At 45.7% G+C, this 26382-nt stretch overlaps 1 protein-coding gene across 1 annotated transcript; it reads right to left on the minus strand.

The window, feature by feature from the left end:
- Positions 1 to 1647: 1647 nt before the first annotated feature.
- On the minus strand, positions 1648 to 26382 carry ZC4H2 (zinc finger C4H2-type containing). Its single transcript, XM_034435079.3, has 5 exons — positions 26070 to 26382; positions 18023 to 18194; positions 17246 to 17418; positions 15859 to 16021; positions 1648 to 4684 (listed from the first exon to the last, which is right to left on the minus strand). The coding sequence occupies exons 1-5, from the start codon at positions 26120 to 26122 to the stop codon at positions 4571 to 4573; spliced, it is 675 nt and encodes a 224-aa protein (XP_034290970.1). The 5' UTR covers positions 26123 to 26382; the 3' UTR covers positions 1648 to 4570.

A 26382-nucleotide genomic window follows, 5' to 3' on the forward strand; every position in this document is an offset into this window, starting at 1 on the left:
GGCCTCTTCGTCCCAGACCCTTCGACATGGCCCATTCGCAGAAAGACGGTTCGTCCTGGGTGTTCCACCCTCTGTGACAGTTAGCCCCCAACCAATTGACTAGAGGGGGTGTAACAGAAATCCACGATATTCTAATTTTTCGAGTTTCACCTGTAAAAGGCCATTTCACTCAATCACACTCCAGAGAGCAGTTGGTTCCTCTTCTGAACTGGAGACCAGGCTATTGGGGGGTGGGGGGGAATAAAATAAAGGAAGATGGATGTTGTTTTGGGGAACTCCACCCCTCTAGAGGAGCATCAAACATGGCTAGTTGCCATCTTATGCTGTTATGGTGGGTGGATGGATGGATGGAGGAAGGGAGAGAGGAAGGAAAAATTTTCTTCTATTGGACCCTTCCAGACTTGGTTAACTAATTGAAGGGAGGGAGGGAGGGAGGCTTTTAGCCCGCTCAGTAACAGTGGTGTCCCTGTATTGGTTGGGGAGGGGGGGGAGAGAGCGAGGGAGGGAGGAAGGAAGTCAGGCATTTTGGCAAATTCTTTTACATCTCTCTCCTTTCGCTGGATTTAAATCCTAGCATTGAATTTAGTGAGACTTACTTCCGAGTAAACCAACTGTTTCTCCCTGTATTGATGAGGTGGGGGTCGAGAGAGGAAGGAAGGAAGGCATTTTGGCAAATTCTTTTACACCTCTTTCTTTTGGCTGGATTTCTATTACACCCCCTCTAGCCAATTGGTTGGGGGCTAACTGTCACAGAGGGTGGAACACCCAGGACGAACCGTCTTTCTGCGAATGGGCCATGTCGAAGGGTCTGGGATGAAGAGGCTGGTGGCCCATTCCCCAGGGCAAATGACTGGAGGCGTGCCAGCTGAGGACTTAAGTCAGGGGAGAATCGCCTGAGGAGAAACACCTGAGGAGAATGAAAAGTCAGAGACTAAAAGTCCCATTCCGTATTACTGTTGATGCATGATGCAACCAAGGGGCTGTCTCTTGAAGAGCCTGAAGCTAAGTAGCCAGGCCTGAAGTCACCCTTGGGTCTCCCTCCTCCTAGTCCAGCATCCCTCTATATACTCTACAGGCTGCCTCCTTCTTTATTCCTGACCTCAAGCAATTGGGGAACCCACTTGATGAGCTCAGGCAGAGAAGCCAACCTCAAGAGAGTCCCCATCTGTTCCGGTATCCCTCTTACAGCTGGGGGAGAACCTGCTGGACTCTCCCTAGCCCAGGTGCTAGGGAGCAATTGCCTAATGTAGTGGAGAAGGTGCTTGCAGAGGTCCAGGGTGGACAAGGGCATCTCCTCTTTCAGACCCAAGAATAGGCAACCTTTTAATGGCAAAGGGTTGATGTGCCATTTTGCTGGGAAACACTGATAATGTCTAAAGTCAACCTTAGGAACTCTTCCAAACATAAATCAGTCAGTCAAGAAAAGTAGTCTCTGAGGGTGGGGGACACAGCTACCTTCTCTGGGTCTAGGCTGCTTCATTTTGATGACCTGCATTGGGAGGGTGAGATCTGATAGCCTCTAGACAACCTTCTGAGTGTAGAACATGGGTCTCCAATTCCAACTTTGGCAACTTTAAGACTGAAGAATTCAGTTGCCAAGGCTGGAGACCTTAGCGTATTTTTTATGAGTATGGAGTTCCTTCAGTGTGAAAGACAAGTTATTATTTATTTAGTTTATGATGAGAACTTGACAGAAGAAAGGTAAACATATATACACAATGCACATAATTATATACAAAACTTCTATGCAGTATGGCGGGGGCCTCATAACTGAATATCCAATTCTGCCGTTGCTTGTGTAGATGTAGGGAATGCATGTTGTGGGCAGTCTTGCACAATATGTTTAATATCAACACCACAATCATAACGAGGGGAATCTTTCCATCCCCACTAATACAGGGAAGAGGCACTTCTTCCAGTATCACACCTAATTCTGTTCAATTCCGACCAGACAAAGCAAGGCAGGTCAAAACCAGGTGGTTTGATAGAGGGATACATGAATGGCCAGGCCTTCCTTTCTCTGGGCATTCTCGGGGTTAAACAGGTAGATGTTAAGTGAAAAACCGTTTTCCAAGCTGGCCTAGGGATTTCAATGTTGTGATGGGCTGTGCGTTGTCCTGGTGAATAGGGAGGGCCTTGTTCAGCATCCTTGTCCATAGCCTTGTTGTCTTCTAATGTGGGGCGGTATGATATTGCTTAGTACTGATAACCAGTGCACAGGGGTGGGATGCAACATGGCAGAGATACCGATTGTCTGGTAGAGTCGGAAATCGAGCGTTTGAGTGTGGATACTCTTAAGCTACACACTGGCACAATATTCAGCTGTGGAATACACCAATGCCAAGGCTGTTCTTCGTAGGGTGTTAGCATCAATTCCCCACAGGATATTCCAGCCAGTCTGTTCGGTAAATTGTTGCTGCTTTTCAATTTTGCAGCTGTTTTTTCCATGTGTTGCCAGATCTGTTAGTGATCTGTCCAGTATTATCCCCAGATACTTCGGAGAGTTATTGTAGAATACGGTCCGTAACTTCACTGAAGGCTGGTAATTTGCGTACCTATTGCTGAGGTGGAATGTGGCTACTTCTGTTTTTGTTAGGCTTGGTTGGAGGGGCTATTTTTTAAATCCAATTTCTGGAGATCTTGAGAAGGAATGTCCTCTGCATCACTGAAGTTGGTTCCTTGGATTGCAAGATTGATATCATCAGCATAAGTAAATTTCCAAGAAAGTTTGCGACAGATCATGGATCTTCAAGTTAAAAAAAGCAGGGGATAGCACTGATATTGTAGTAATCCATTATTCAACTTATGATATCTACTTCTATTGAATTCTGTGAAAATTTGAAATAACCTCTTACTCAACATCTTGTCAAGGCAATGGTGCTATGACAAAGTACAGGTAGTCCTCCAATTACGACCACAATTGAGCCCAAAATTTATGTTGTTAAGTGAGACATTTGTTAAGTTTGCCCCATTTTGCAACTTTTCTTGCCACAGTTGTTAAGTGAATCACTACAGTTGATAAATTAGTAACCTGGATGTTAAGGGAATCTGGCTTCCCCATTGCTTTTGCTTGTCAGAAGGTCACAAAAAGTGATCACATGATCCTGGGACACAGAAAAGGTCATAAATATCAACCAGTTGCCAAGAATCTGAATCACATGATCATGGGTATGCTGCAAAGGTTGTAACTATGAAAAATGGTCATAAGTACATTTTTCAGTGCTGTTGTAATTTTGAACATTCACTAAATGACCTGTTGTAAATTGAGGACTATCTGTATAACCTTAATTAATTTGAGGAAAAGTCCTTCTCTCCAGATAGTCTTGTAGGCCCCCAAGAAGTCAAGAAAAACAGAGACCTTTTTCATTTTCCTTTGGAATCTGTCCTCCAGGTAAGAAGTTAGTGCAAGGACCTGATTGGTGCAAGCACCTTTGGGATGAAATCCAACTTGTTCTACCTGGATTACAGATTCTACTGCTAGGGCTATTCTGTTTAGCGCAAGTCTTTCTAAAAGTTTGTAGGTGACACAGGGATGAACAACTGGTCTGTAAATTTGGAGAAGGTTTGGATCCTTCCCTGGTTTCAAAATTGCAATAATGTTGGTCTTCTTGTATATAGGAGGCTGTCATGCTGTGTATAGATAGCATGGAACTAAAAAAGGAGGCAAGCCATAATTTAATCGGTGGTCCACAGTTCTTCAGTAGTTCTGTCCAGTTGTGTCTGCTTCTAGGGGGCGAAGCTCATCTCTGTTTCTTAGGAAACCAGCAATGTTTGCAGACACTTCCTTGGTCATGTGACCAGTATGGCTATATGCCAAAGGTGCACAAAACACTGTTATCTTCCCACCGAAGTGGAATCTATCTTTAGACTTGCATTTGCATGCTTTTGAACTTCTAGATGGGCAGGAGCTGGAGTAAAGAATGGGAGCTCACCCCATCACAAGGCGCTTGGGTCTCGAACCCAGGCTGTAAGCTCAGCTTCTTCAACCGTTGAGTTATCGCGCCTCCTTTAGTTATACCTAGGCACAAAACCAAGTTATACCTAAGCACAAAACCAAGTAAACATTACACATCCTGACATCTGTATGAAAAGACTCTTGAGCATTGGAGACTGAATGGAAAAGTAGAGTCTCGGTACAAAAATACTGTCCTGATAAAAAAATAAACAGGTCATGGAAACAATGGGCCTTTGATCAGTTGAATAAAAAGGAGGGTTGAGGTCCATTTGCTACTTAAGCACATGCTGTTAAAGAGGAGACAAGCCACCCATTGTGTTCTCTGCACAAAATGTCCTTTGCCATCAGGATGGCATAGCCGCTGTGGGTGTGCAGGGTTCAAACGTAGCACTGTCTACTCTTCACGTCTCCACCAAAAGCAGCCTCTTCCCATAATTGCTGAAAACCAGCATCACTCAACCAACTGCACAAGGGTGCTGACACGTTAAACGGAACAAAAGCTTATGTTATACTCAGGTTTCACACGCCTACAAATGTAGACCATCTACCACATAAGGAGGAAAAGGTCTTCTGGTCTGGGGCGGGGGTGCTGGACAAAATGGTTCTATGATGTTTTCATTCATCTTGCTTCCTTTTGGGTTTCTTTGGATTACGTGATCGGCTTTTGGCTTTGCAGAGAGGACAGATGGGAGCGTTCCGGTGGATCTGTTGGTGGCAGGAGAGACATGCCTAGAGAGAAGGACAAAGTTGATCTGTTAGAATTGGAAAGATAGGAGAGACTGTGACCCTCTTTGTCTGGACTGGTTTTTCCCAACAGGACTATAGGAACCAGAATTCCTAGAACAGGATTCTCTAAACTTGGCAACTTTAAAACTTGTGGACTTCAAGTCCCAGAATTCCCCACCAGCATGGTTGGCTGAGGAATTCTAGGACTTGAAGTCCACAAGCCTTAAACTTACCAAGTTTAGAGATCCTTTCAGTGGGATGGCAGCGATGCTCAGCTTGGGAAGACTGACCCAGACTGGGATCATACAAAATTTTGGTGGTCCGTGGAGAAATTTTCATATTTTTGCATTTTTGCAGGTGGTGCAATATGGAAAAAGGAGCGCAGCCCTTGCCATCCAGAATGAATGGTGCTGTTGTGGCGGTGGGGGAGGGGGTGGCACAAGCGGGAAGGAACGGCATTTGTGATGGCTGGAAGCTGCGGGAGCGAAGTTTCCCCACCAAAGTTTCCCGCACCCACTTCAGGAAGCGCTCCTCGAGAGACGAGAGCTTGCAGGGGGCCGATCTGGCATCTGCAATGGAGAGCAAAATCCAGCTGCTCCCTGGACCAGATGCCATTTACTGCTATGAGTCCCAAGCAGCAGGAAACAAGGGCTGCCTTGCGCCGCAAATATACCAAGGTGGAATCCTGATGCCGCACTTACAGTAGAGAGAAGAAGCTGGATTTTGCTCTCCATTGCAGACACCAGATCGGCCTCCTGCAAGCTCTCATCTCTCGAGGAGCCCGACCAAAGTTTCCACCGCCACTTCAGGGAGCACTCCTCGAGCGACAAGAGCTTGCAGGGAGCCGATCTGGCATCCGCAATGGAGAGCAAAATCTGACTGCTCCCTGGACCAGATGCCATTTACCACTCTGAGTCCCAAGCGGCAGTAAACGAGGGCTGCCTTGTGCCATCGGCTGGCGCAAATATACCAAGACGAATGCTCTTCCGGCCCTTGAATGAGAATGAGAGAGAGAGATTGGGGGAGGGGGAAAGTGAGAGAAAGGGGGGGGAGAGAGAAAGAGAGAATGACAGAGAGAGAGTGGGGAGAGAGAGAGAAAGAGGGGGGAGAAAGAGAGAATGAGAAAGAAAGAGTGGGAGAGACAGAGAAAGAGAGAATGAGAGGGGGGAGAGAGTGAGAGAAAGAGAGGGGAGAGAGAAAGAGAGAATGAGAGAGACAGAGTGGGGAGAGAGAGAGAAAGAGGGGGAGAAAGAGAGGGAGAATGAGAGTGTGGGAGAGAGAAAGAGGGGAGAAAGAAAGAGAATGAGAAAGAGAGGGTGAGAGAGAGAGAAAGAGAGAATGAGAGAGACAGTAGGGGAGAGAGAGAGAAGGGGGAGAGAGAAAGAGAGAGAGAGTGGGGGAGAGAGAAAAAGAGAGAAAGAGTGGGAGAGAGAGAGAAAGAGAGAATGAGAAAGAGGGGGGGAGAAAGAGACAATGAGAGAATGAGAGAGAGTGGGGGAGACAGAGAGAGGGGCGAGAGAGAAAGAGAATGAGAGAAAGAGTGGGAGAGAGAAAGAGAGGGGGAATGAGAGAGAAAGAGAATGAGAGGAAGAGAGAGAGGGAATGAGAGAGAAAGAGAGAATGAGAGAGAAAGAGTGGGAGAGAGAGAAAGAGAGTGGGGGAGAGAGAGAAAGAGAGAGTGTGTGGGGGAGAGAGAGGGGAGAGAAAGAGAGAATGAGAGAAAAAGTGGGAGAGAGAGTGAGAGAGAAAGAGAGGAGGAGAGTTCCTGAAGGACTCCATTCTGTCACTGGGAGTCCAGATGCTTCAGCAAGCGGCGCGCTGGATTCATATTAGTGGTCCGCGAAATTTAAAATTATGAATTTGGTGGTCCCTAAAGTCCAAAAGGTTGGGGACCCCTGAACTAAACCATTAATGTGGATTATTCTCTTGACAAACACTCTTTTCCAACAACCCAGGAGACGACTCTACACATGGACATCACCAGACGGTCAATACAGAAATCAGATTGACTATGTGCTCTGCAGCCAAAGATGGAGAAGCTCTATGCAATCAGTAAAAACAAGACCAGGAACTGATTGTGGCTCAGATCATGAGCTTCTCGTTGCAAAATTTAGGCTTAAATTGAAGGAAGTAGGGAAAAGCTCTAGGCCACCGAGATATGAACTAAATCATATCCCAGATGAATATAGAGTAGAGGTGACAAATAGATTTAAGGAATTAGATCTTATAGACAGAGTGCCTGAAGAACTATGGATGGAGGTTCACAACATTGTACAACAGGTAGCAACTAAAACCATCCCAAAGAAAAAGAAACCCAAGAAAGCAAAATGGCTGTCTGAGGAAGCTTTGCAAATAGCTGATGAAAGAAGGGAAGCGAAAGGCAAGGGAGAAACAGAAAGATAGATCCAATTGAATGAAGAATTCCAGAGAAATAGCTAGAAGATAAGCGTATTCTGATAAGAATACCTTCTTAAATGAACAGTGCAAAAAAATAGAAGAAAACAATAGAATAGGGAGGACCAGAGATCTCTTCAAGAAAATTGGAGATATGAAGGGAACGTTTCATGCAAAGATGGGCATGATAAAGGACAAAATGGCAGGGACCTAACAGAGGCAGAAGAGATTAAGAGGAGGTGGCAAAATTACACAGAAGAACTATACAAGAATGAGCTCAACGTCCCTGATAACCACGATGGGTGGTCACTGACCTCAAGCCAGACATCCTAGAATGTGAAGTCAAATGGGCCTTAGGAAATCTGAGCAACAACAAAGCTAGTGGAGGTGACAGTATTACAGTTGAGCTATTCAAAATCTTAAAAGACGATGCAGTAAAAGTGCTACACTCAATTTGCCAGCAAATTTGGAAAACTCAAAAGTGGACACAGGATTGGAAAAGGTCAGTTTATATTCCAATTCCAAAGAAAGGCAATACCAAAGAATGTTCAAACTATCACACCATTGCACTCATTTCACATGCTAGTAAAGTTCAAATCTTACAAGCTAGGCTGCAGCAGTATGTGGATCGAGAATGGGTGGTCCTACCTGATACACCCTTTTTCAGCAGGAATGAGAGACTCCAGGCATGGGTATCACTCTGTCTTCTGGCTCTATGGACTGAGTTCAATCTTAAAGAGACGCCCTCCTTTGCACACGCTCCCAGATTCAACGATGTCCCACGAGGTTTCCAGGATAGTGCACCTGCAATGGCACCCCAAGGACACCTCCAAGACCAGACCCCCAAATCAGGGTGGGGCTGGAGTTTCTCGTTCCTGCCGGAAAAGGGTGTATCAGGTAGGACCAACACCCATTTTTCAGCTAGGAACTCGAAACTCCAGGCATGGGACTTACCAAAGCCAACAGTCCTCAAGGGTGGGAAGAAGTCTGGTCCTCCAATCTGGGCATCTCCAACACACGTTGCAGAACCCTCCGTCCAAATGCAGCCTCTGCTGAGGCATAAGCATCAATCTGGTAGTGTCGGATGAACGGGGAGGGAGATGACCACGTCGCCGCTCTGCAGATCTCTTCCACTGATGCTCTAGTTGCCCAGGCCGCGCTGGTAGCCGTACTGTGAGTCGAATGAGCAGTTATCCCCCTGGGCCGAGGCAGTGACTGAGCTTCATAAGCTCTGGCGATGGTAGCCCTGATCGATCTGCCCACTGCTGAGCTGGTAAGCTTCAGCCCCATCATAGCTGGCAAGAAGGATACAAATAAGGCCTCCGATCTCCGAAATGACCTTGTCTTCTTAATGTAAATCCTTAATGCTAGTCTCACATCCAGCTTATGCCAGAGCTTTTCCCTGGAATGAGATGGATTCGGGCAAAAATCTGGAAGTACCAATTCTTGTGCCCGATGGAACCACAAATTAATTTTGGTTATGAAGGCCGGATCTAAACGTAGAACAACTCTATCCGCATGAAAGATACACAAGTCTTCCCTCACAGAGAGAGCCGCAAGCTCTAAAATCGGCGTCTGGCCGATATAATGGCCACAAGGAAAAGAGTCTTATATGTTAAGAAACTGAGGTGGACCTGCCTAAGTGGTGCAAAAGGTGTAGTAGACAAGGCCTGTAACACCTTCTGGAGATCCCAGGTGGGATAACGGTGTACCACCGCTGGTCTCAAGTTAGTCGCCCCCCCCCGAGGAAAATCCTTACATCAGGATGTTGAGCAACAGAAATTCTCCTCCCACACGATAACACTGAAGCTAAAGCAGCCACTTGCCTACGAAGGGTTGCTGGTGATAACCCTTTCTCCAACCCAGCTTGCAGAAACTCCAGAAGCTGCTGCACTGTTGCCTTGGTCGCCTGAATCCTCCGCCCCGAGCACCACAAACAGAATGTTCACCAGGTGGAGTTATAAATGTGTGCCGTCGACGGGCGCCTGGCAGCCTGCATGGTCTCTATCATGCTTGTGGTGAAATTTCTCCCTTCAAGCAATCGCCGCTCAACCTCCACACGCTTAAGTAAAGCCATTGCGGATCTGGGTGACAAACGGGTCCCTGAGAGAGGCAGACCCGGTCGGGTGGAATCTTCCAGGGCGGTGCGACCGATAGACTCACCAGATCCGCAAACCACGGTCGCCGTGGCCAAGGAGGAGCTACCAGGATGAGCTCTGCCCTGAAGTGAAGAATATGACTGATGACCTTCGGAAGAAGTGTCAGAGGGGGAAAGGCAAATAACAGGCCCTCGGGCCAAGGGCAATGAAGAGCGTCTACTCCTTCCGCTCCCTGACATGGGAATCGAGCGAAAAACCGGGGTAGCTGGGCATTCGTCCGTGAGGTGAAGAGGTCGATAGTCGGCTGACCGAAACGTTTCACAATCTCCTGGAATAATGTCGGGTCCAGCCCCCATTCCGACTGATCTAAGGCCTCCCTGCTTAGCCAATCCGCCCACGTGTTGTCCTGTCCGGCCAAATGTTCCATTTTGATGGACCCCAAATTTTGCTTCACCCAATGACAGAGCCTCTCTGCCTCCTTCATGAGAGTCTGGGATCGTGTACCCCCCTGCCTGTTTACATGGGCTTTTACTGTAATGTTGTCTGTCATAAGGAGTACATGGTGGTTCAAGAGGTAGGGACTGAAGTGCCTGAGTGCCAAGCATGCCACCCTCAGCTCTAGCCAATTGATGCACTTCCGTGCCTCCGTCCGTGACCAAACACCCTGCGCCATCTGATGCTGGCAATGAGCACCCCCATCCTACTAAACTGGCGTCTGTGGTCACTGTGACTCTCTCCTGTTCTAGGAAGTAACATCCCTGTGACAGCCGTCTGGACATCCACCAGCTCAGGGATGCTCTGACCAACCCCAGAATCCTGACCTTGTTGCCCTTCCTGACTTCTGAAACGGTAACATGAACCATTGCAGAGGCCTGGTGTGAAACCTCACCCATGGCACAATCTCTATGCACGAAATCATCTTGCTTAACAGGGTGGAGAGCTGTGCTAAAGTCACTTTGGGTGCAGGCATCACCCATCTGGTCAAACTCTTGATGTCCTCCAACCTGTCTGGAGAAGGAACTGAATGGTGTCTATAACTGCCCCTAGGTGAATGAGGCAATTTGTTGGGACAAAATGGCTCTTCTCTATATTTATAGAGAACCCGTGAGCCTGTAGACATTCGACCGTGATATTCAGATCTGACTCCGCCCGAGCTAGAGATGTTGACTGCACCAAAATGTCATCCAGGTAAGCCTGGAGATGAATCGGCTTGGACCTGAGTACCTCTCCCAATGCCGCCAGGATCTTTGTGAAGACCCTGGGAGCAGAGGCTAGGCCGAATGGAAGCGCTCGGTATTGGAGGTGTCTGCTGTCGTAATAAAACCTCAGGTACCGTCAGTACTCCTGATGAATTGGAATGTGCAGATATGCATCTGTGAGGTCGATGGAGGTCAAGAAGTCCCCGCTCCGAACATTTGCCAAAATTGACCAGAGGGAGTGCATCTTGAACCTCCGATACCTCAAGAACTTGTTTAGGCCCTTCAGGTTTAGAATTGGTCGAAGTTCCCCCGAGGGTTTTTGTATGACAAACAGCATTGAGTAATAACCCTTCCCCTGTTCTGATAAGGGGACGGGCTCCACTGCTGCTATGTCTATCAGATGCTGAATGGCTGTTTCCATACACCTTCTCTTTGTTACATCTCTTGACTTTGGGCAACAGACAAAAACCCTTGGGGGAACCACAAGAAATTCTAGAGCTAGACCTAAGTGATGGTCTCCCTTACCCATGCATCTGTGATGGATTTCTCCCACTGGTCTGCAAAAAGGCCTAGCTGGCCACCAATGGAAGCTTCGAGCCTCCAGTCAACAGGATCTGCGAAAGGAACGTGAATTCCCTCCATGAAAGGAACGCTTGGGCTGACCTGCTCTGTTCCTATCTGATTGTCCCATCCCCGACTGATGGAACTGCCCTGCTTGAATGCCCTGGCCTTGGTAAAACCATCTCTGACCTTTATAGAAACCTGCTCCCCCATATGGATGAAAATAAGACCTCCGATCCTGTGAAGTAGATCGGGTGTCCGCCTCTCGTGATAAAGCTGGAAGAACCTTCTTCCTGTCCTTTGGTTCAGATAAAAGGGGATCTAAAGCTGACCCAAATAACTTGGATCCTTTAAAAGGAACAGAGGCCAAGCGCCATCTACGCTTGGAATCTGCCTGCCAATTTTTTAACCATAAGAGTTTCCTAGCCACCACCGTAGAAGCAATGGCTCGCGCTCCAAATTTTGCTGAATGTAGAGTGGTATCAGCTGTATACTCCGCTGCTGCCACTATCTTATTGAAATCCTGATGAGCTCTGAGATCTGAAACCGGTACCCTGTCCTGCATCTGTTTAAGCCACAACAGCGATGCCCTGGTGAAGAAGGATGCTGCCATGGCTACTTTGATTCCTCAAGCTGCCGCCTGGTGAGCCCTCTTAAGAACCTGCTCTAACTTACGGTCATCCGGTTTTAGCACCTCTTCTGGCTCGGCTAAGGTAGCTGAGGAAGAGGACAATGCTAGCACCTATTCATCCACATCTGGGATATGCAGGAGCTCCGTGAGAACAGGTGTGGTGTTATAAAATCTCCTTTCATAAGAAGAGGAGCTGGTATGAGTTCCTGGTGAATCCTACTGTTTCTTAATCATGTCTAGAAACATCTGGGGAGCTGGTATAATATCAGTTTCTGCAACTGGTTCTGAAAACAGTAAATCTGCTGGATCCTGTTCTGATCCAACCCTTGTCTCTTCCGAAGTACCCTGCTTTGTGGTGACCTTAGCCTTCATGAGCAAAGCCTTAAAAAGATGTGGTTGAAACAACCCCTTGAATACAGGCTGTTTCGGTAAGAGACCTTCTTCCTCAGAAAATTCCTGATCCCACCACTCAGAAACACCTGCTAATGAGCTCCCTGACTCTGAAGAGGAAACTGAGACCTCAGATTCCCATTTTGGCTGTGACCTAGCTGGTCTCTGTTCAACAGAACTCTGTGGCTTAACCACCTCCACATTCTTTCGCTGTGATCTTTAGGACCAGCTGCAAAGCCCCGCTGCACTGCCTCAGCAATCCATTGCTGCACAATCGCAGGCATCTCAACTTCCTGTCCAGAGGCCTGACCCTCTGGTTGAGGTGGCACCGCAGGTGAAGGAGATAGACTCTGTTCCTGTTCCCCTACCTGCTCTCTTTCCAAAGGTGGAGGAGATAATTCTCTAGATGCTAACAAACTGGTAGAAGGCCCTGGTTCTGCTAAATCAGAATCTTGAGCAGGCTGTGGACTATCTAAATGTCTACGCTTTGCTGCTGCCTTTTGACTCTTTTCCAGTTGCTGTTCTAAAGCATCATGTAATCTCTTCTCTGCCCTTTCCTGCGCACTTAATGGGCGCGTGAGAGAGCCACAGCCTTGGCCTTGATCTTTGCTGTTGCACTCTGACTGCCAGACTTAGACCCAGGGCCACTATTAGTGCTGCGGGTAGATCTTCTGTGAGACGCTCCACTGCTCTCCATACTGTGTCCAGAAAAACACCTTAAATCTCTATTCCACCAGTATTGCAAGGAATAATCCTCAACTGCAGAATAGATGAAACAGCCTCACTTGATCTGATGAAAAACGATCCTTTGAGGCAAAATACGTAGATTAGAAGTGGAGCTGAAGTAAGAAATCAGTCTAGTTCTCCAGTTCAAAAGAGGGGAAAAAAGACCTGTGCAGACTACACACCACTGCACTATGGCCCGCCCCTCCCTGGTCAGCAAACTGTGACCAGGCTCCTCTTCACCTCAGGGGAATAGAACCCGGGTCCGGAGTCCTTTGTGCGTCCCTGAGGGCTTAAGATGCACTAGAGGGCCAAGAACCTGAACCCTATGGCAGCTGCTGTTCCGTGCCTTTAAAAATAGGGGGAAACAAAATGGCCACCGCATCCGGCGGCCTCCTTAGCCTTCTTTGGCACCAAAATGCCCAAGGTCCTCTAAACGGTGCTTCCACCCCCCTCCTTACTACTTACAGCCTTGGAGGGTATGTGGTAAGGGCACAAGGCAGTAATGGCTGAATCCCGACGTCCACTGCCTGATCAGAGCCCACACGCAGCTCGGCACTTCACCAAATGGCGGCCGTTTCTTCTAGCCGCCAAACAGCTGAGATCCCCCAGCCTAGCACTCTTCAAACCTAGGCAACAAAAATAAATTTAAGGCTGGGCATGGATGCAGCAAGGGGTCCTCAGCCGAGGAACCCCCCTCCCACGACAATCTTTCTTCAGCACGTGCGCCCGATAGTTGCCGCCACCAAATCGCACTGCCGTGACTCTGAAAAACTCTTTAAAACTCAAGTTACACACACAAAGGAAAAGAAAAACCAAAACAAAAAATATATAAATCAGAAACATTATCCCTTAAGTTTAAACTAAATTTAAACTAGAGAGAACTCTAAATCCTTCCAACTGAGCTCAGGACTGAGTTGAATCTGGGAGTGTGTGCAAAGGAGGGTGTCTCTTTAAGATTGAACTCAGTCCATAGAGCCAGAAGACAGAATGATATCCATGCCTGGAGTCTCGAGTTCCTAGCTGGAAAACTATCAGAAGTTCAGACAGGATTTCAAAGAGGTAGAGGAACTAGAGATCAAATTGCCAAGATATGCTGGATCATGGAGAAAGTTAGGGAGTTCCAGAAAAACATCTACTTCTGCTTCATTGACTATGTTAAGCCTTTGATTGTGTGGATCACAACAAATTGTGGCAAGTTCTTAAAGAGATGGGAGTACCAGACCATCTTATTTGTCTCTTGAGAAACCTATATGCAGGCCAAGAAGCAACAGTGAGAACTGGACACGGATCCACTGATTGGTTCAAAATTGGGAAAGGAGTCCGGCAAGGCTGTATACTGTCGCCCTGCCTATTTAACTTATATGCAGAGCACATCATGAGAAAGGCGGGGCTAGATGAATCAAAAGTTGGAGTTAAGATTGCTGGGAGAAATATCAACAACCTCAGATATGCAGATGACACCACTCTAATGGCAGAAAGTGAAGAGGAACTAAAGAGCCTCTTAATGCAGGTGAAGAAGGAGAGTGCAAAAGTTGGCTTGAAACTCAACATTAAGAAAACTAAGATCATAGCATCCGGCCCTCTGAATTTGTGGCAAATAAATGGGGAAGAAATGGAGGTAGTGACAGATTTTATTTTCCTGGGCTCGAAGATCACCACAGATGGGGACTGCAGCCAAGAAATTAAAAGATGTTTTCTCCTCAGGAAGAAAGCTATGGCAAATCTAGACAGCATACTAAAAAGCAGAGACATCACCCTGCCAACAAAAGTGTGTATAGTCAAGGCTATGGTGTTTCCAGTTGCAATATATGGCTGTGAAAGTTGGACCATAAGAAAGGCTGAGCGCCAAAGAATTGAGGCCTTTGAACTAAGCGATCAAACCAGTCAGTCCTAGAGGAGATCAACCCTGACTGTTCTTTAGAAGGCCAGATCCTGAAGATGAAACTCAAATACTTTGGCCACCTAATGAGAAGGACTCACTGGAGAAGAAGAGCCTACAGTACAGTGGACTAAAACACTGTTATTAACATCTGCTGCTTGCAATTACTGCAAGTTCAAGTCTCACCAGGCTCAACGTTGACTCAGCTTTCCATCCTTTCAAAGGTAGGTGAAATGAGGACCCAGATTGTGGGGGCAATAAGCTGACTTTGTATAAATATACAAAAGTATGAAGGCTATTGCTTAACGCATTGTAAGCCCCCCTGAGTCTCTGGAGAAGGGCGGCATATAAATCTAATTTTAAAAAAAATGGACTCCAGAGGATGGTAGAGGACAGGAAAGCCTGGAGGAACGTTGTCCATGGGGTCACGATGGGTTGGACACTCCTTCGCAACTAACAACAACAACAAAATTAGAGAACTAGTTGATTAGGAAACTTTAGCTATGTAGTCTTGGTGTTCTCTGAGTCTGGTTGATTGGTTGTAGAAGTTTTATTACCCAACTAGGTAACATCATCAGTGCTAGTGAGGGTGGGGTTTGCTCCATGCATAGGAGCATAATTGTTTGGGTTCAGACCATATTCATTTAAGTGGAATTTCTTTAAATGATCTGAAATATTTCTTCCTAGTTGTTCACCAACTGGACTGAGTTACTTTTTACAAGATAAGATGGCAACTGGCTTACCTTCTGTCTTTTGATCCCTTCCCTTCCCTTCCTCTTCCTTTCCCTCCCTTCCCTTCCCTGGACTACTTCTCCCCACAATCTACCTATGAAAAATGTTCCTATATCATGGTTCCTGAATTCAGAGGTATGAGTATTAGTAAAAATATGACCCCGTGAAAAATCCAAGATCACAGAGAAAAGAAACACAGAACATTCATGATTCAAGAGGGAGAAACTCATTGTCTGATGCTCCAGAGTTTTGGACCAAGTCTAAGAACCTGAAGTTCAAGGAAAATAAAAGGTTGCTCTAGTTGAAATGGCTGGTTGAAGTCTCAATCTGGGGGTTCATGGGAAAAAGGAAACCTCATGTCTAATTTTACAACTGAATCATCTATATTGGTGTTTTTCAATCTGGGTTACTCGAAGAAGTATGGACTTCAACTCCCAGAATTCCCCAGCCAACCATGATGGCCGGAGAATTCTGGGAGCTGAAGTCCACACATCCTCAAGTGGCCAAGGTTGAAAAACAGTGATCTATATACAACAATTTTTAACACTGAGTTTGTGCCTACTTACCTTCATAGGAGGTGGCTGTTGTCTGAAAGTGGCCGTCTGTCTCGTATCCTGTTTCCGGGCCACCTGCAGCTGTTGAGCTGCTGCAGCCGCTGCAGCCAACGATTCTGGGATTGGAGGTTCCTGTGGCTCTGTCTGCCATTCGGCTTTCTGCTTTTCAAAGTAACTAGACAGATCATAAAGCCAAAAAAATAAATAAAAATCAATTAGGGCTGAAAGATTTAGAAACCAACCAGCTCTTTCATTTCACTTCTATTTTTGGAGAGCAAATGGAATAAGCTATCTCTAGAACAGTGATGGCGAACCTTTTAGAGACCGAGTGCCCAAACTGCAACCCAAAACACACTTACTTATCGCAAAGTGCCAACACAGCAATTTAATTTGAATAATGAGGATCTACTACCTAAAGTAATGATAAACAAGGCAGAGTTCAGCTAATTGTTCTAAGAAAAACGTGATAAATGCACTTTTATGCCCCTTCATTTTTTATCTGCTTTTGAAATATTACATTTAGGAACAATAAAAAAAAACTTTTGTAATATCATTTCTCTTTCCCTCCTCTCTTCCCCCCGTTCTTTCCTTCCCTCTCTCTTTCCCTCCCCCCCCCTCTCTCTGTCCCATCCATCCATCCATCCATCCATCCATCCATCCATCCATCCATCCATCCGTGCTTTCCTGCCCAGCTTCACGTGTTGTGTGAATCCAACAACTTGGGCTGTGGAGGGGGAATGGAGGCTGGCAGGCAAAGCCAAGTGTTAGAGATCCACACAAAATAAGGCAACCCCAACCTGAATCCTGTTTGGGAGACACACACCCCTCCTTTCCTCTCCCCCTCGGCAGGGGCCCAGGCTGCCTGAGTGCAGCTCCCTCCTCAGAGGCGACCAGCAAGCAAACAAACGTGGTGCTTCGGCTGGGAGAGATGCGCGAGCTGAATGTTTGGAGCCATGCTCAGCGGAGTTTGCAAGCCAACTCGGCGGGGCTTCTTAGCGGGGAGGAAAACCCCGGCCTGTTTGGTTCACTTCAGCGCAGGGTGGGAAGGCAGAAGGTGGAGGAAATCCGTGCCTCTTGGTGTTCAGCCCTCAAAGATTCCTTTAGGGCCGTGATGACGAACCTATGACATGTGTGCCACAGGTGGCATGCATAGCCATATCAGTGGGCACACCAGCTCAGCTCCGCGCATGCATGCGCCGACCAGCTGATTTTTGGGCCTTCTGGGCCCACCAGAAGTAGGGAAACAGGCTGTTTCCTGGCTCCAATAGTACCAATAGTTTATTGGTACTCCCAATATACTATTTAATGCATCCATGGACCTCTTCACTTTCCCTTCCTTACTTCTACCAGACCCAGAAATGGACTTTAGAACATTAAGGAAAGTGGCTCCTCAACTTACTCAAGAGAAAGTTTTTCTTCCTCTTCGCACAAATCAGGCAACCTTTGCAAACCCAAAGTCATTCTCAGAGCATCCACATGTTCTTTGAGAGGCTTGTATTCCTCATGGAGACGGCGTGTTGATTCCAGGAGCTTGTTCAGGTCATTCTCGGACTGTTTGATTGTGTTCTCCATCTGGAAGAGAAGCAGGAGATCCAGTCTTTGAGCAGATCTCTCCCTCGTAGCTTAATGACTGGTCCAGTGGTGGGTTCTAAATTTTTTTATTACTGGTTCTGTGGGCGTGGCTAGATGGGGGGGTGTAACTGATTGGGTGTGGCCAACGTGACATCACTCACACACACTCACATATGACCCCAAGCCATGCCCACCAAAAAGGTGGCTAAAATCTTTGGGACTTTCCGGCCCCATATCCAGGTCGGGACATGGTGAGGTGGTGATGGTCGTCTTGGCTTTCCCTCCGTTGCCCTTCCTAGCTGAAAAGTGCCCTTTCTCGCCTCTGACAGGCCTTCCCCATGGTTGCAGCCAGAGCAACCCATTCCGCCGGCTCAGGGTAGCGGATTCAGCTGTAACCCAGATGAGCCGAGGAACTGCGGGGAGCTTCCTGCATGTTGCACCCCCCTCCTAGCCTTTAATAGCAACCATTTGCTGCAAGACAGGGCTTTAGATCCTCAAGCGTTTTCCCCTTTGCCCACTGATGAAAACCCTCCATAAGGTCCCCTCTGACTGTGTCAGCGTCCAGAAAGTTTCAACTGGAATCTCTTCCTGTCCCTCCACTTACAACATTGATGTCAGCATGGATGAGTCTCAGTTCCTCCACATGGGCCATCTTTTCCTGCAGCAAGAGATCCATCTCCTGCTTGTACTCCTTCAGGTGCCTCTCCTCAGATTCCAGAGCCTCAAATTCTGCTTTCAAGCGAGCTTTGATCTTTTCCATCTGTAGCGTTTTATTTCTAGGTGTGGGGGAAGGGAGAAATGGAGAAGATAGAGAAACTGGGTGACATTTTCAGGGTCGCCAGAAGCAGCGGTGAAATCCAGCTGGATCTATCCGGCCCGCGTGAACCGGTAGCACCGGTGGCAGGAGGCTCCGCCCACCCACCAGGACATCATTATGTCCCATTTTTTACCCTCTTTGCTACTGGTTTGGGAATATTAGCGCAGAAGAGGCGCGAGTGCTCACACTCCCAAACCAGTAGCAAAGGTAAGTGCATTTCACTACTGGCCAGAAAGTATTTGATCGTACCTCACTGCAAACAGAAGAATCTGGCAATGAGAGAGAAATGGAAGCTTCCAAACCACGAGGTCTGTAGGGTGTGGTTGTGACGTCAGGATGGTCATTGCGATGATGCTCTACATATCTGCAACCTATCATGTTGACTGTCTATGGAGATTCTCAGTCATCCAGGTCATGGTTGGCCCAAAGGTGCTGTTTTCCAAAAGGCACCTAGATTTTCTTGGTTTTCTTTGAAGATGTTTCACTTCTCATCCAAGAAACTTCTGGCCGAATGGTGGAAAATGGAAGGATTTATATTGAGTCAGAACTGAAGAAGCTTCTTGGATGAGAAGCGAAATGTCTTCAAAGAAAACCAAGAAAGTCCAGTTGCCTCTTGAAAAAGAGGCATCTTTGGGACAAACATGTTGACTGTTTTAGCCACATCCTGTTCAACTCATGATTGCTGGCATTTTGTAGCTTGGATTTTGTGCAAAAGCAGCAGAAATGAGGTATATCCATTAAGGTACAATTAAACCATCCGTGGTTTAGAGCAGGGATCTTCAAATGGTGAGCCTCAGCCGCCTTTCGGGCCTGCCTCTTGGCTTCTGTGGGGCCTCCGGGTGCCTGCCACATGCTCGCCCTCCCCTCCGCCTTGGGCCCCGAATCTAGCCCGCACCTGGGGGACGTGTAGCCCAGAGCAGCGCTCTTTCCTGAGCAGTGGCAAATTAAGGTTCACTGGTGCCCTAAGCACTGACAAATCTTGATGCCCCCCTCCTTTGGTTTTTTTTTTTACAAATCTTCATTGGGTTTTATTTCTTTCTCAACTTTGTGGTGCCCCCTTTGGGCCTGGTGCCCTAAAGCACATGCTTAGTCTGCTTAATGGTTAATACACCACTGTCCCTGAGGGCCACCTGCTTGCTCACCTGCTGGCCGAACTGGTCTGGAAACAGCGTGTCACCTTGCGCCTGTCCTAGGCTTCCTCCAGCCCAGCCGCCGGCTTCTTGTCGCGAGCAGACAAGAGGGGAACCGCAGTGCTGGGCTCCCGCGGCTGCGAGTGCCAAGGCATAGCTAGAATTGGAAGAAAAGGCTGCGCGGCTGTGGCGGAAAGAACCGGAGCAGCACCAATTTGCACCTCACTCCAATTGGCACGGTGGGCTTTTTTTTTTTTTTTCTTAATCACTTTTTCATCTATAGGGATCTCTTCGCTTTTCCAATTTTGTGCAAATACAATTCTAGCTGCAGTTATTACATGGATAATCAAATATACAGTTTCTTTACTATAAATTGATTTATTGATTATTGATTTATTTAAAAAATATTAGAATGTGCAGAAATGAATAGATTAACACTTACAATTCAAGAAAAAGAAGAATCAGATTATTATAATATATGGGAGTTATTTTATCAATGGTTAGTGAATAAATATGAAAGCTACGTATTGTAAAAATAGATAAGTAAAGAAGAGAAATGTTAGGTTTATGTTATTTTATCACTATTATTATTATTTAGTATTAGTATAAGAATGAATGTAAGAAATGAATATGGTGGTAAGTTTAATTGTTAAGACACAAAGAATTTTATACTCAGATGATACACTGTTTAACGTAAAATGGAATGCTTGTATTAAAAGAAAATTTTAAAAAATTATTTAAAAAACCAAAACAATTGGCGTGGTGGGCTCAGTTACCAGCGAGAGCAGCCGCCACCTCTCTCGTGCCTTCTTGTCCAAGCTGCTAGCTGTTGCTCCGGTTCTTTCCGCCACAGCTGCGCAGCCTTTTCTTCCAATTCTAGCTATGCCTTGGCACTCGCAGCAGCGGAAGCCCAGCACTGTGGTTCCCCTCGCTCCAACCAGGAGCCTCTGCTCGCATCAAGAAGCTGGCAGCAGGAGGCCAAGGACAGGTACAAGATGACATGCCGCTTCCCGGCCAGTTTGGGCAGGGATTGGAGAGCCGCGCGGGGACGGCTCGCCTGAAAGAACTACAGCAGAGCCTTGCAGCTTTTATCTGCCGGCTGACTCTGGGTAAAGCCCCTTCTCTTCCTCTTCCTCGCCCTTTCTCCTTTCTGCACTGTCCTGTATTTCCAAACACCCGGGCTGAACTGGGCAACAATTCCCAGGGAGGCGCCCCGACCAAGGAGGCTCAGGCTGTATCCCATGGCTTGCATAAACCACTCCTGCCCCTTTCAAAATGGCCACCCGGCCACTTCCCTCAGGCACCCAGGATCAGTGAGCGCCTCTCCTGAGAACCAGGGGAGGGGAGGCAGGTGCATCAGCGGAAGAGATGGGCTTTGGTTGCTCATTCTGCTGCAACCCTGAGTGACTGGCCTCAGCTGCAGCTCATGGGCGCTCTGTCTGCTGGGGGATCGGAGGCAGCAAAGTGCCACTTTCCGCTAGCCCTGCGTCCCTGGGCAGAGCTCCAGGCAGAAGGGCTTGCTTTGGCCCTGGGCTGGAGTGATGAGGAGGCAATGGTGATGGCATGAAGGGAAGCCACGCGACCGGAGGCCCAGCTGCCGCAGCCTGCAATAAAATCACCATCTTCGGCGCCACTGGCATGATGGGCCTGGCCACCCTGGCGGCCACTCAACAACTACCTGGTGGTGGGTTAGGCAGGGCAGGGTGTGTCAGCTGGGGGGAGGGGTAGGACAAGCTTGGGATCTGCAAAGGGGCATGCCATCCCCCCTGCTGCAAAAGAATGCACTCAAGATGTGGCTGCTTCCCCGGAGAAGCGGTGCAGTGACTGACAATTGCAAGGGGGGGGGGAGTACCGAAGGATCAGCTCCTTGCATTGTGGCTGCTACAATGAATATGAGAAGTCCAGCAATGTTTTGAGCGCGGTTAACATCTCCAGCCCAAAGAGCTTAGGCCACCCTGTTACCATAACCAGCCCTTTGTCCATGACTTCTCCATGACACTCACCACACCTGTTAATTTACCAACTCCAGTTACTGCTCCAGTGAACATCACACATCCAGTTACTATCACCTCACCAATGAATCTCCCAACAACAATGACATTAGCTGGTCCTTTAAATATAGCCCTGGGACCTATGGAAAGCATGCCTTTCCTTCCCCAGGCATTGCCAACCTCTCCCTCCTGATAAAAAAAAAAAAAAACCTAGAGCAAAAACTTCATGCAGTATTAAAAAGAATAGAAAAGGGGGCTGCTATGTATTGTTTAATGGACTGCTAAATTGGCCATGCCCCCTTCACATGACCACCTAGCCATGCCCACCCCATCCGGTCCGCCCCCCAACAATCTGAGGGACCATGAGTTGGCCCTCTGTTTAAAAAGTTTGAAGACAAAAAAAACTTTAAAAAAAAACTTTAAAAGGTGTCCTGATGAGGAAACCAGTGGCTAATTGGCACTTGGGAATTTTAATGGAGGGAGAAGAAGAAAGGGGAAGTTAAAGTACTAAAGCCCAGAAAAGAAAATTTTATATTTGGATTTAAAATTGGATTTGGAGAAATTAAAACTAATACAAGGAAAAGAAACCCGAGGGAAAGTACTTTTCAATGAAGATTTGAAATAATTTTGACAGTTTTGAAATCTGAAGGAAGAACAAAGAGGAGGTTAAAATATTAAAGCCCAAGAAAGGAAATTTTACAATTGGATTTAAAACTGAACTTGGAGAAATTAAAAACAATAAAAGGAAAAGAAATTTGAGAGAAAGTATTTTCTATGTGGATTTAAAACACTTTTGCAAGCTGGACATTTTGTTGTTTTGAGAATTGTGGATTGGAGAGAGACATCTGCTGGTGGAAAGAAAGCACTACAATGACCAGCTTTAAAACTGAAAGAAATAACAAGTGACCTTGATCACTACAAGAGCTGTGAGAAATTTTAAGGAGTATTTGTTTCTACTTAAACTGATTGGTCTCTACTTCTAAAGGAAATGGAAAACAATAAAGCTTTAAATTGAGTTGGACAAACATTTGTACTGGATATTATCTGGAAATAAAAAAGAGACTATATGGACTTAAATCTTAATTAAATATAAGTTAAAATATCAATAACTTTTTAAATTGACAATATGGAGTCTTGGATGTGTGAGGAATTAATTCAGATGCTTAAAAATGTGCGCGAATCAATAAAGGGCAATAAAAAGTTAGAAACTTTGTTAGAACACACTAAACAGGAAAAAGAGAATATAAATGAGAAGCAAGAAAATAATATTAAAGGAATTGATGGTAAAAAGTTAAATGATTACACTGGGATTTACAGTGGCAAAAAAAGAATGGATGGGGGGAATATTTTCCAAAAAAGAATCAATCAAAAGGAAGAGAAGGAAATGGGAAAAGATTAGGTAAAAGCTGGGGGCGAATTAGGCGAGTAATAGACTCAAAAATTAGAGAAAGCATTCAGGAGAAAAGATATAATAAATATAAAAAGAAAAAAAAAGAAAAAGAAGAAGACAAGAGAATGGGAAGAAGGGAGAAAATTATTAAGAAATGGAATTCTGGAGAGACCAAGAGAAAATGGTTCAAAGGGGAAGAATAGTGGAAAGGAGGAAGGGAAATAAGGTATATATTAGCAGAGCTAAGGGAACTGTATTAACATTAGTAATTGTGAATGTAAAAAGTAAATATGATGATGTATATTGTGTATTATAAAATGAACAGCAAATGAAATACGAAGTGGTAATTTGGTTCAATTATGAAAATAACTGAAATCAAGAGATAAAACTGAAATGTAAAAAGTGTGATGGGATTTTGAAATAATATGTTATAAATGATGAAATAAAATAATTAATTGATGCTATAAGAAGAAATTAGGAATTAAGGGCAGATAGTGATATTATGTACTTAGAAGAGATTAAGATAAAATGTGGAAAGTCAATTAAATTATAGGGTTTCAAAGTAAAAATTGAATAAGATGAAGTACATTGTTTATAGCTAAAAATGTGATGGAGATTTTGAGAAATATACTTTATAAATGGAGAAATAATTAATTGAAGTAATGCTAAGAAATTAGGATTTGAAGGGCGGATGGTGATCTTTTTTATATACTATGTATTAAGAAGAGATTAAGATAAGATAAAAAAGTAGGGAAAAAGAATATCATGGCAGAAATTGAAATATGTAAATTGTATTTGGAAAAAACAAAAAAGAAGATTGGAATAGATCATAAAAATCAATATATAACTATGTTATAAGTTGTATAAGATGTGACCTGGTCAATACTCTGTTCATAAAATATGTAATATGTAAAAGAAAAATTTAATAAAACTTGTTTAAAAAAATGTTGCTACCAGTATGCGCAATCCAGTCCAAACCGGTCGAATTTCACCCCTGGATTTGCTCCTTTTTAATATCTGCCTTTATTTTAGAAAACTGGATTTTCCATTTTACTCATAAAATGGAGTAAGTTCATTTAGCAACAGTTTTGCTTAGCAAAACTCTCTGTTAAGCAAGTTATACCCCATTTTATGACCTTTCTTACCTTTCTTTATTATAAGTGAATCACTGCAGTTGTTAAATTATTAACATCGCTTTTAAGTGAATCTGGCTTCCCCATTGACTTTGCTTGTCAGACGGTCACAACAGATGATCACATGACCCGGGGACACAGCAGCCATCATAAATATGAATCAGTTGCCAAGCATTCAAATTTTGATCATATGATTATGGGGATGCTACAATGGTTGTAAGAGCCTTGATAGTACAGTGGTTTAATGCACCCTGTTATTAACACAGCTGCCTGCAATTTCTGCTGGTTCAAATCTCTCCAAGGCTCAAGGTTGACTCAGCCTTCCATCCTTTCAAAGGTAGGTGAAACGAGGACCCAGTTTGTGGGGGCAATAAGTTGACTTTGTATAAAATATACAAAAGAATGAAGGCTATTGCTTAACACATTGTAAGCCGCCCTGAGTCTCCGGAGAAGGGCGGCATATAAATCAAATTAAAAAAAAAAAAAGTGTGAAAAATTGTCATAAGTCACACTTTGCAGTGCCATTGTAACTTTGAACGGTCACTAAATGAGCTGTTGTAAGTCAAGGACAACCTGTAATAGGACATAGTAAATGACTAAACTCACATCTTGTCCATCCATGCATTGAGAGGTTCTCTTTCCCTTTGCAAACTGATCACCCCAAGATCCATGCCTACAAACTTCAGTCACAAATGGAGGGCCAAACCACAACAATACAGGTAGTCCTCTACTTACAACAATCCGTTTAGTGACTGCTTCAAGTTACATAGGTGCTGAAGAAAAATGACATATGACAATCTTTTACATTTACGACCATTGCAGCATCCCCATGGTCATGTTATCAAAATTCTGACACTTGGGAACTGATTCATATTTATGATGGTTGCAGTGTCCTGCGGTCATGTGATCACTTTTTGCGTCCTTTTGATAAATAAAGCCAATGGGGAAACCAGATTCACTTAACAACTGTGTTACTAATTTCACAACTTTAGTGATTCCCTTAACAATTGTGGCAGGAAAGGTCATAAAACGGGGCAAAAGTCACTTAACAAATGTCTCTCTTAGCAATAGAAATTTTGGGCTCCATTGAGGTCGTATGTGGAGGACTACCTGTACAAACTCCTTATCAAGCTTCAAATGACCCAAAGCCCCCTTCCACAACTCCAATGTGTTCTTTGACAACTTTGGAATGGATCTGTTCCCTGCCTGTTTCTCCCAGCAGCTCTTTGCCAGGGGCGTTAAGCTCAGCACCTTCCCTGCTCTGTTCACAAACAGCCCCCCTTGTCTATGGAGATTCTCAAGTCATCCAGGTCATGGTTGTCCCAAAGTTGCTTTTTCTAAAAGGCAACTGGATTTTCTTGTTTGGCTTGAAGACATTTCGCTTCTCATCCAAGAAGCTTCTTTTGTTCTGACCGAATGGAAATTATATTATATTCTCCACCATTCAGTCAGAACGGAAGAAGCTTCTTGGATGAGAAGCAAGATAGAGCCTTGGTAGCACAGTGGTCTAAGCACCCTGTTATTAACACAGCTGCCTGCAATTACTGCAGGTTCGAATCTCTCCAAGGCTCAAGGTTGACTCAGCCTTCCATCCTTTCTAAGATAGGTGAAATGAGGCCCCAGTTTGTGGGGGCAATAAGCTGACTTTGTATAAATATACAAAAGTATGAAGGCTGTTGCTTAACGCATTGTAAGCCGCCCTGAGTCTCCGGAGAAGGGCGGCATATAAATCAAATTTAAAAAAAAAAAGATATCTTCAAAGAAAACAAGGAAGTCCAGTTGCCTCTTGGGACACAGCCCCCTTGATTAGCTTGAACCACGTTAGCTCCGAGTCTCTGGAAGATCTTCAAGGTTCCTTCCAACCCTATGATTGTATGAAACCCAGCCGGGGCAATTGGGTTGCGAGCCCCCCAAAAACTGGATTCTTCCGAGAAAAGAGAATTTGCAGCTGAGTGTGTTTTGTGCAAAATCAGCCGGCGTGTGAACGCTGGGAATGGGAAACCCAGGTGTATTCCTGGGGAAGGAGGAAGAAGAGACCCTCGGCTGGCTAGAAGTAGCCTCTCCCCACCCCCCACCCCCACCCCCGCGGTCCTTTCTCTTGCATAAACACGCCCCTGTGAAAATGGGACCAAAGGGAGGGGGCGAAGCGATGCATCTTTATGCAACCCCCCCCTCTCTGCACCCCCTTACCTGATCTCTTTGATGCTTTCGAGTTTGCACATGATCTCCTGCTCATCACCCATTCTGCTGCACTCACAATGCGAGCCCCTCGCGAGGAAGATGCAAAACCCCGGCGGGGAAAAGCGAGGAAGGAGGGAAGGGGGAGATGCCAAGACAATAGACCTCGATGCACCGCCCGCGTCGGGCTCCGGGCTCGGACTGCAGCTGCGGAGAGCAAAACCTCTCGGGACTTGCAGTTCCAGCCACTGTAACCCTCCAGGCTCCCGCGGGCAGTCGGGACTACATGTCCCGCCATGCAAAGCGCGAAGCTCCTGCCAGTTGT

The sequence above is a fragment of the Pantherophis guttatus genome, chromosome 12, assembly GCF_059756535.1.
Source record: "Pantherophis guttatus breed Tessera chromosome 12, ASM5975653v1, whole genome shotgun sequence".
NCBI classification, from domain to species: Eukaryota; Metazoa; Chordata; class Lepidosauria; order Squamata; family Colubridae; genus Pantherophis; species Pantherophis guttatus.

Bases quoted from the DNA above. Each gene is read 5' to 3' on its own strand.
- ZC4H2 (XM_034435079.3), bottom strand. From the start codon at position 26,122: ATGGGTGATGAGCAGGAGATCATGTGCAAACTCGAAAGCATCAAAGAG. The intron at 18,195-26,069 runs GTAAGGGGGTGC...CCCCACACCTAG, and splicing joins GAAAGCATCAAAGAGATCAG to AAATAAAACGCTACAGATGG. The intron at 4,685-15,858 runs GTAAGTAGGCAC...CCTTCTCTCTAG, and splicing joins AACAGCCACCTCCTATGAAG to GCATGTCTCTCCTGCCACCA.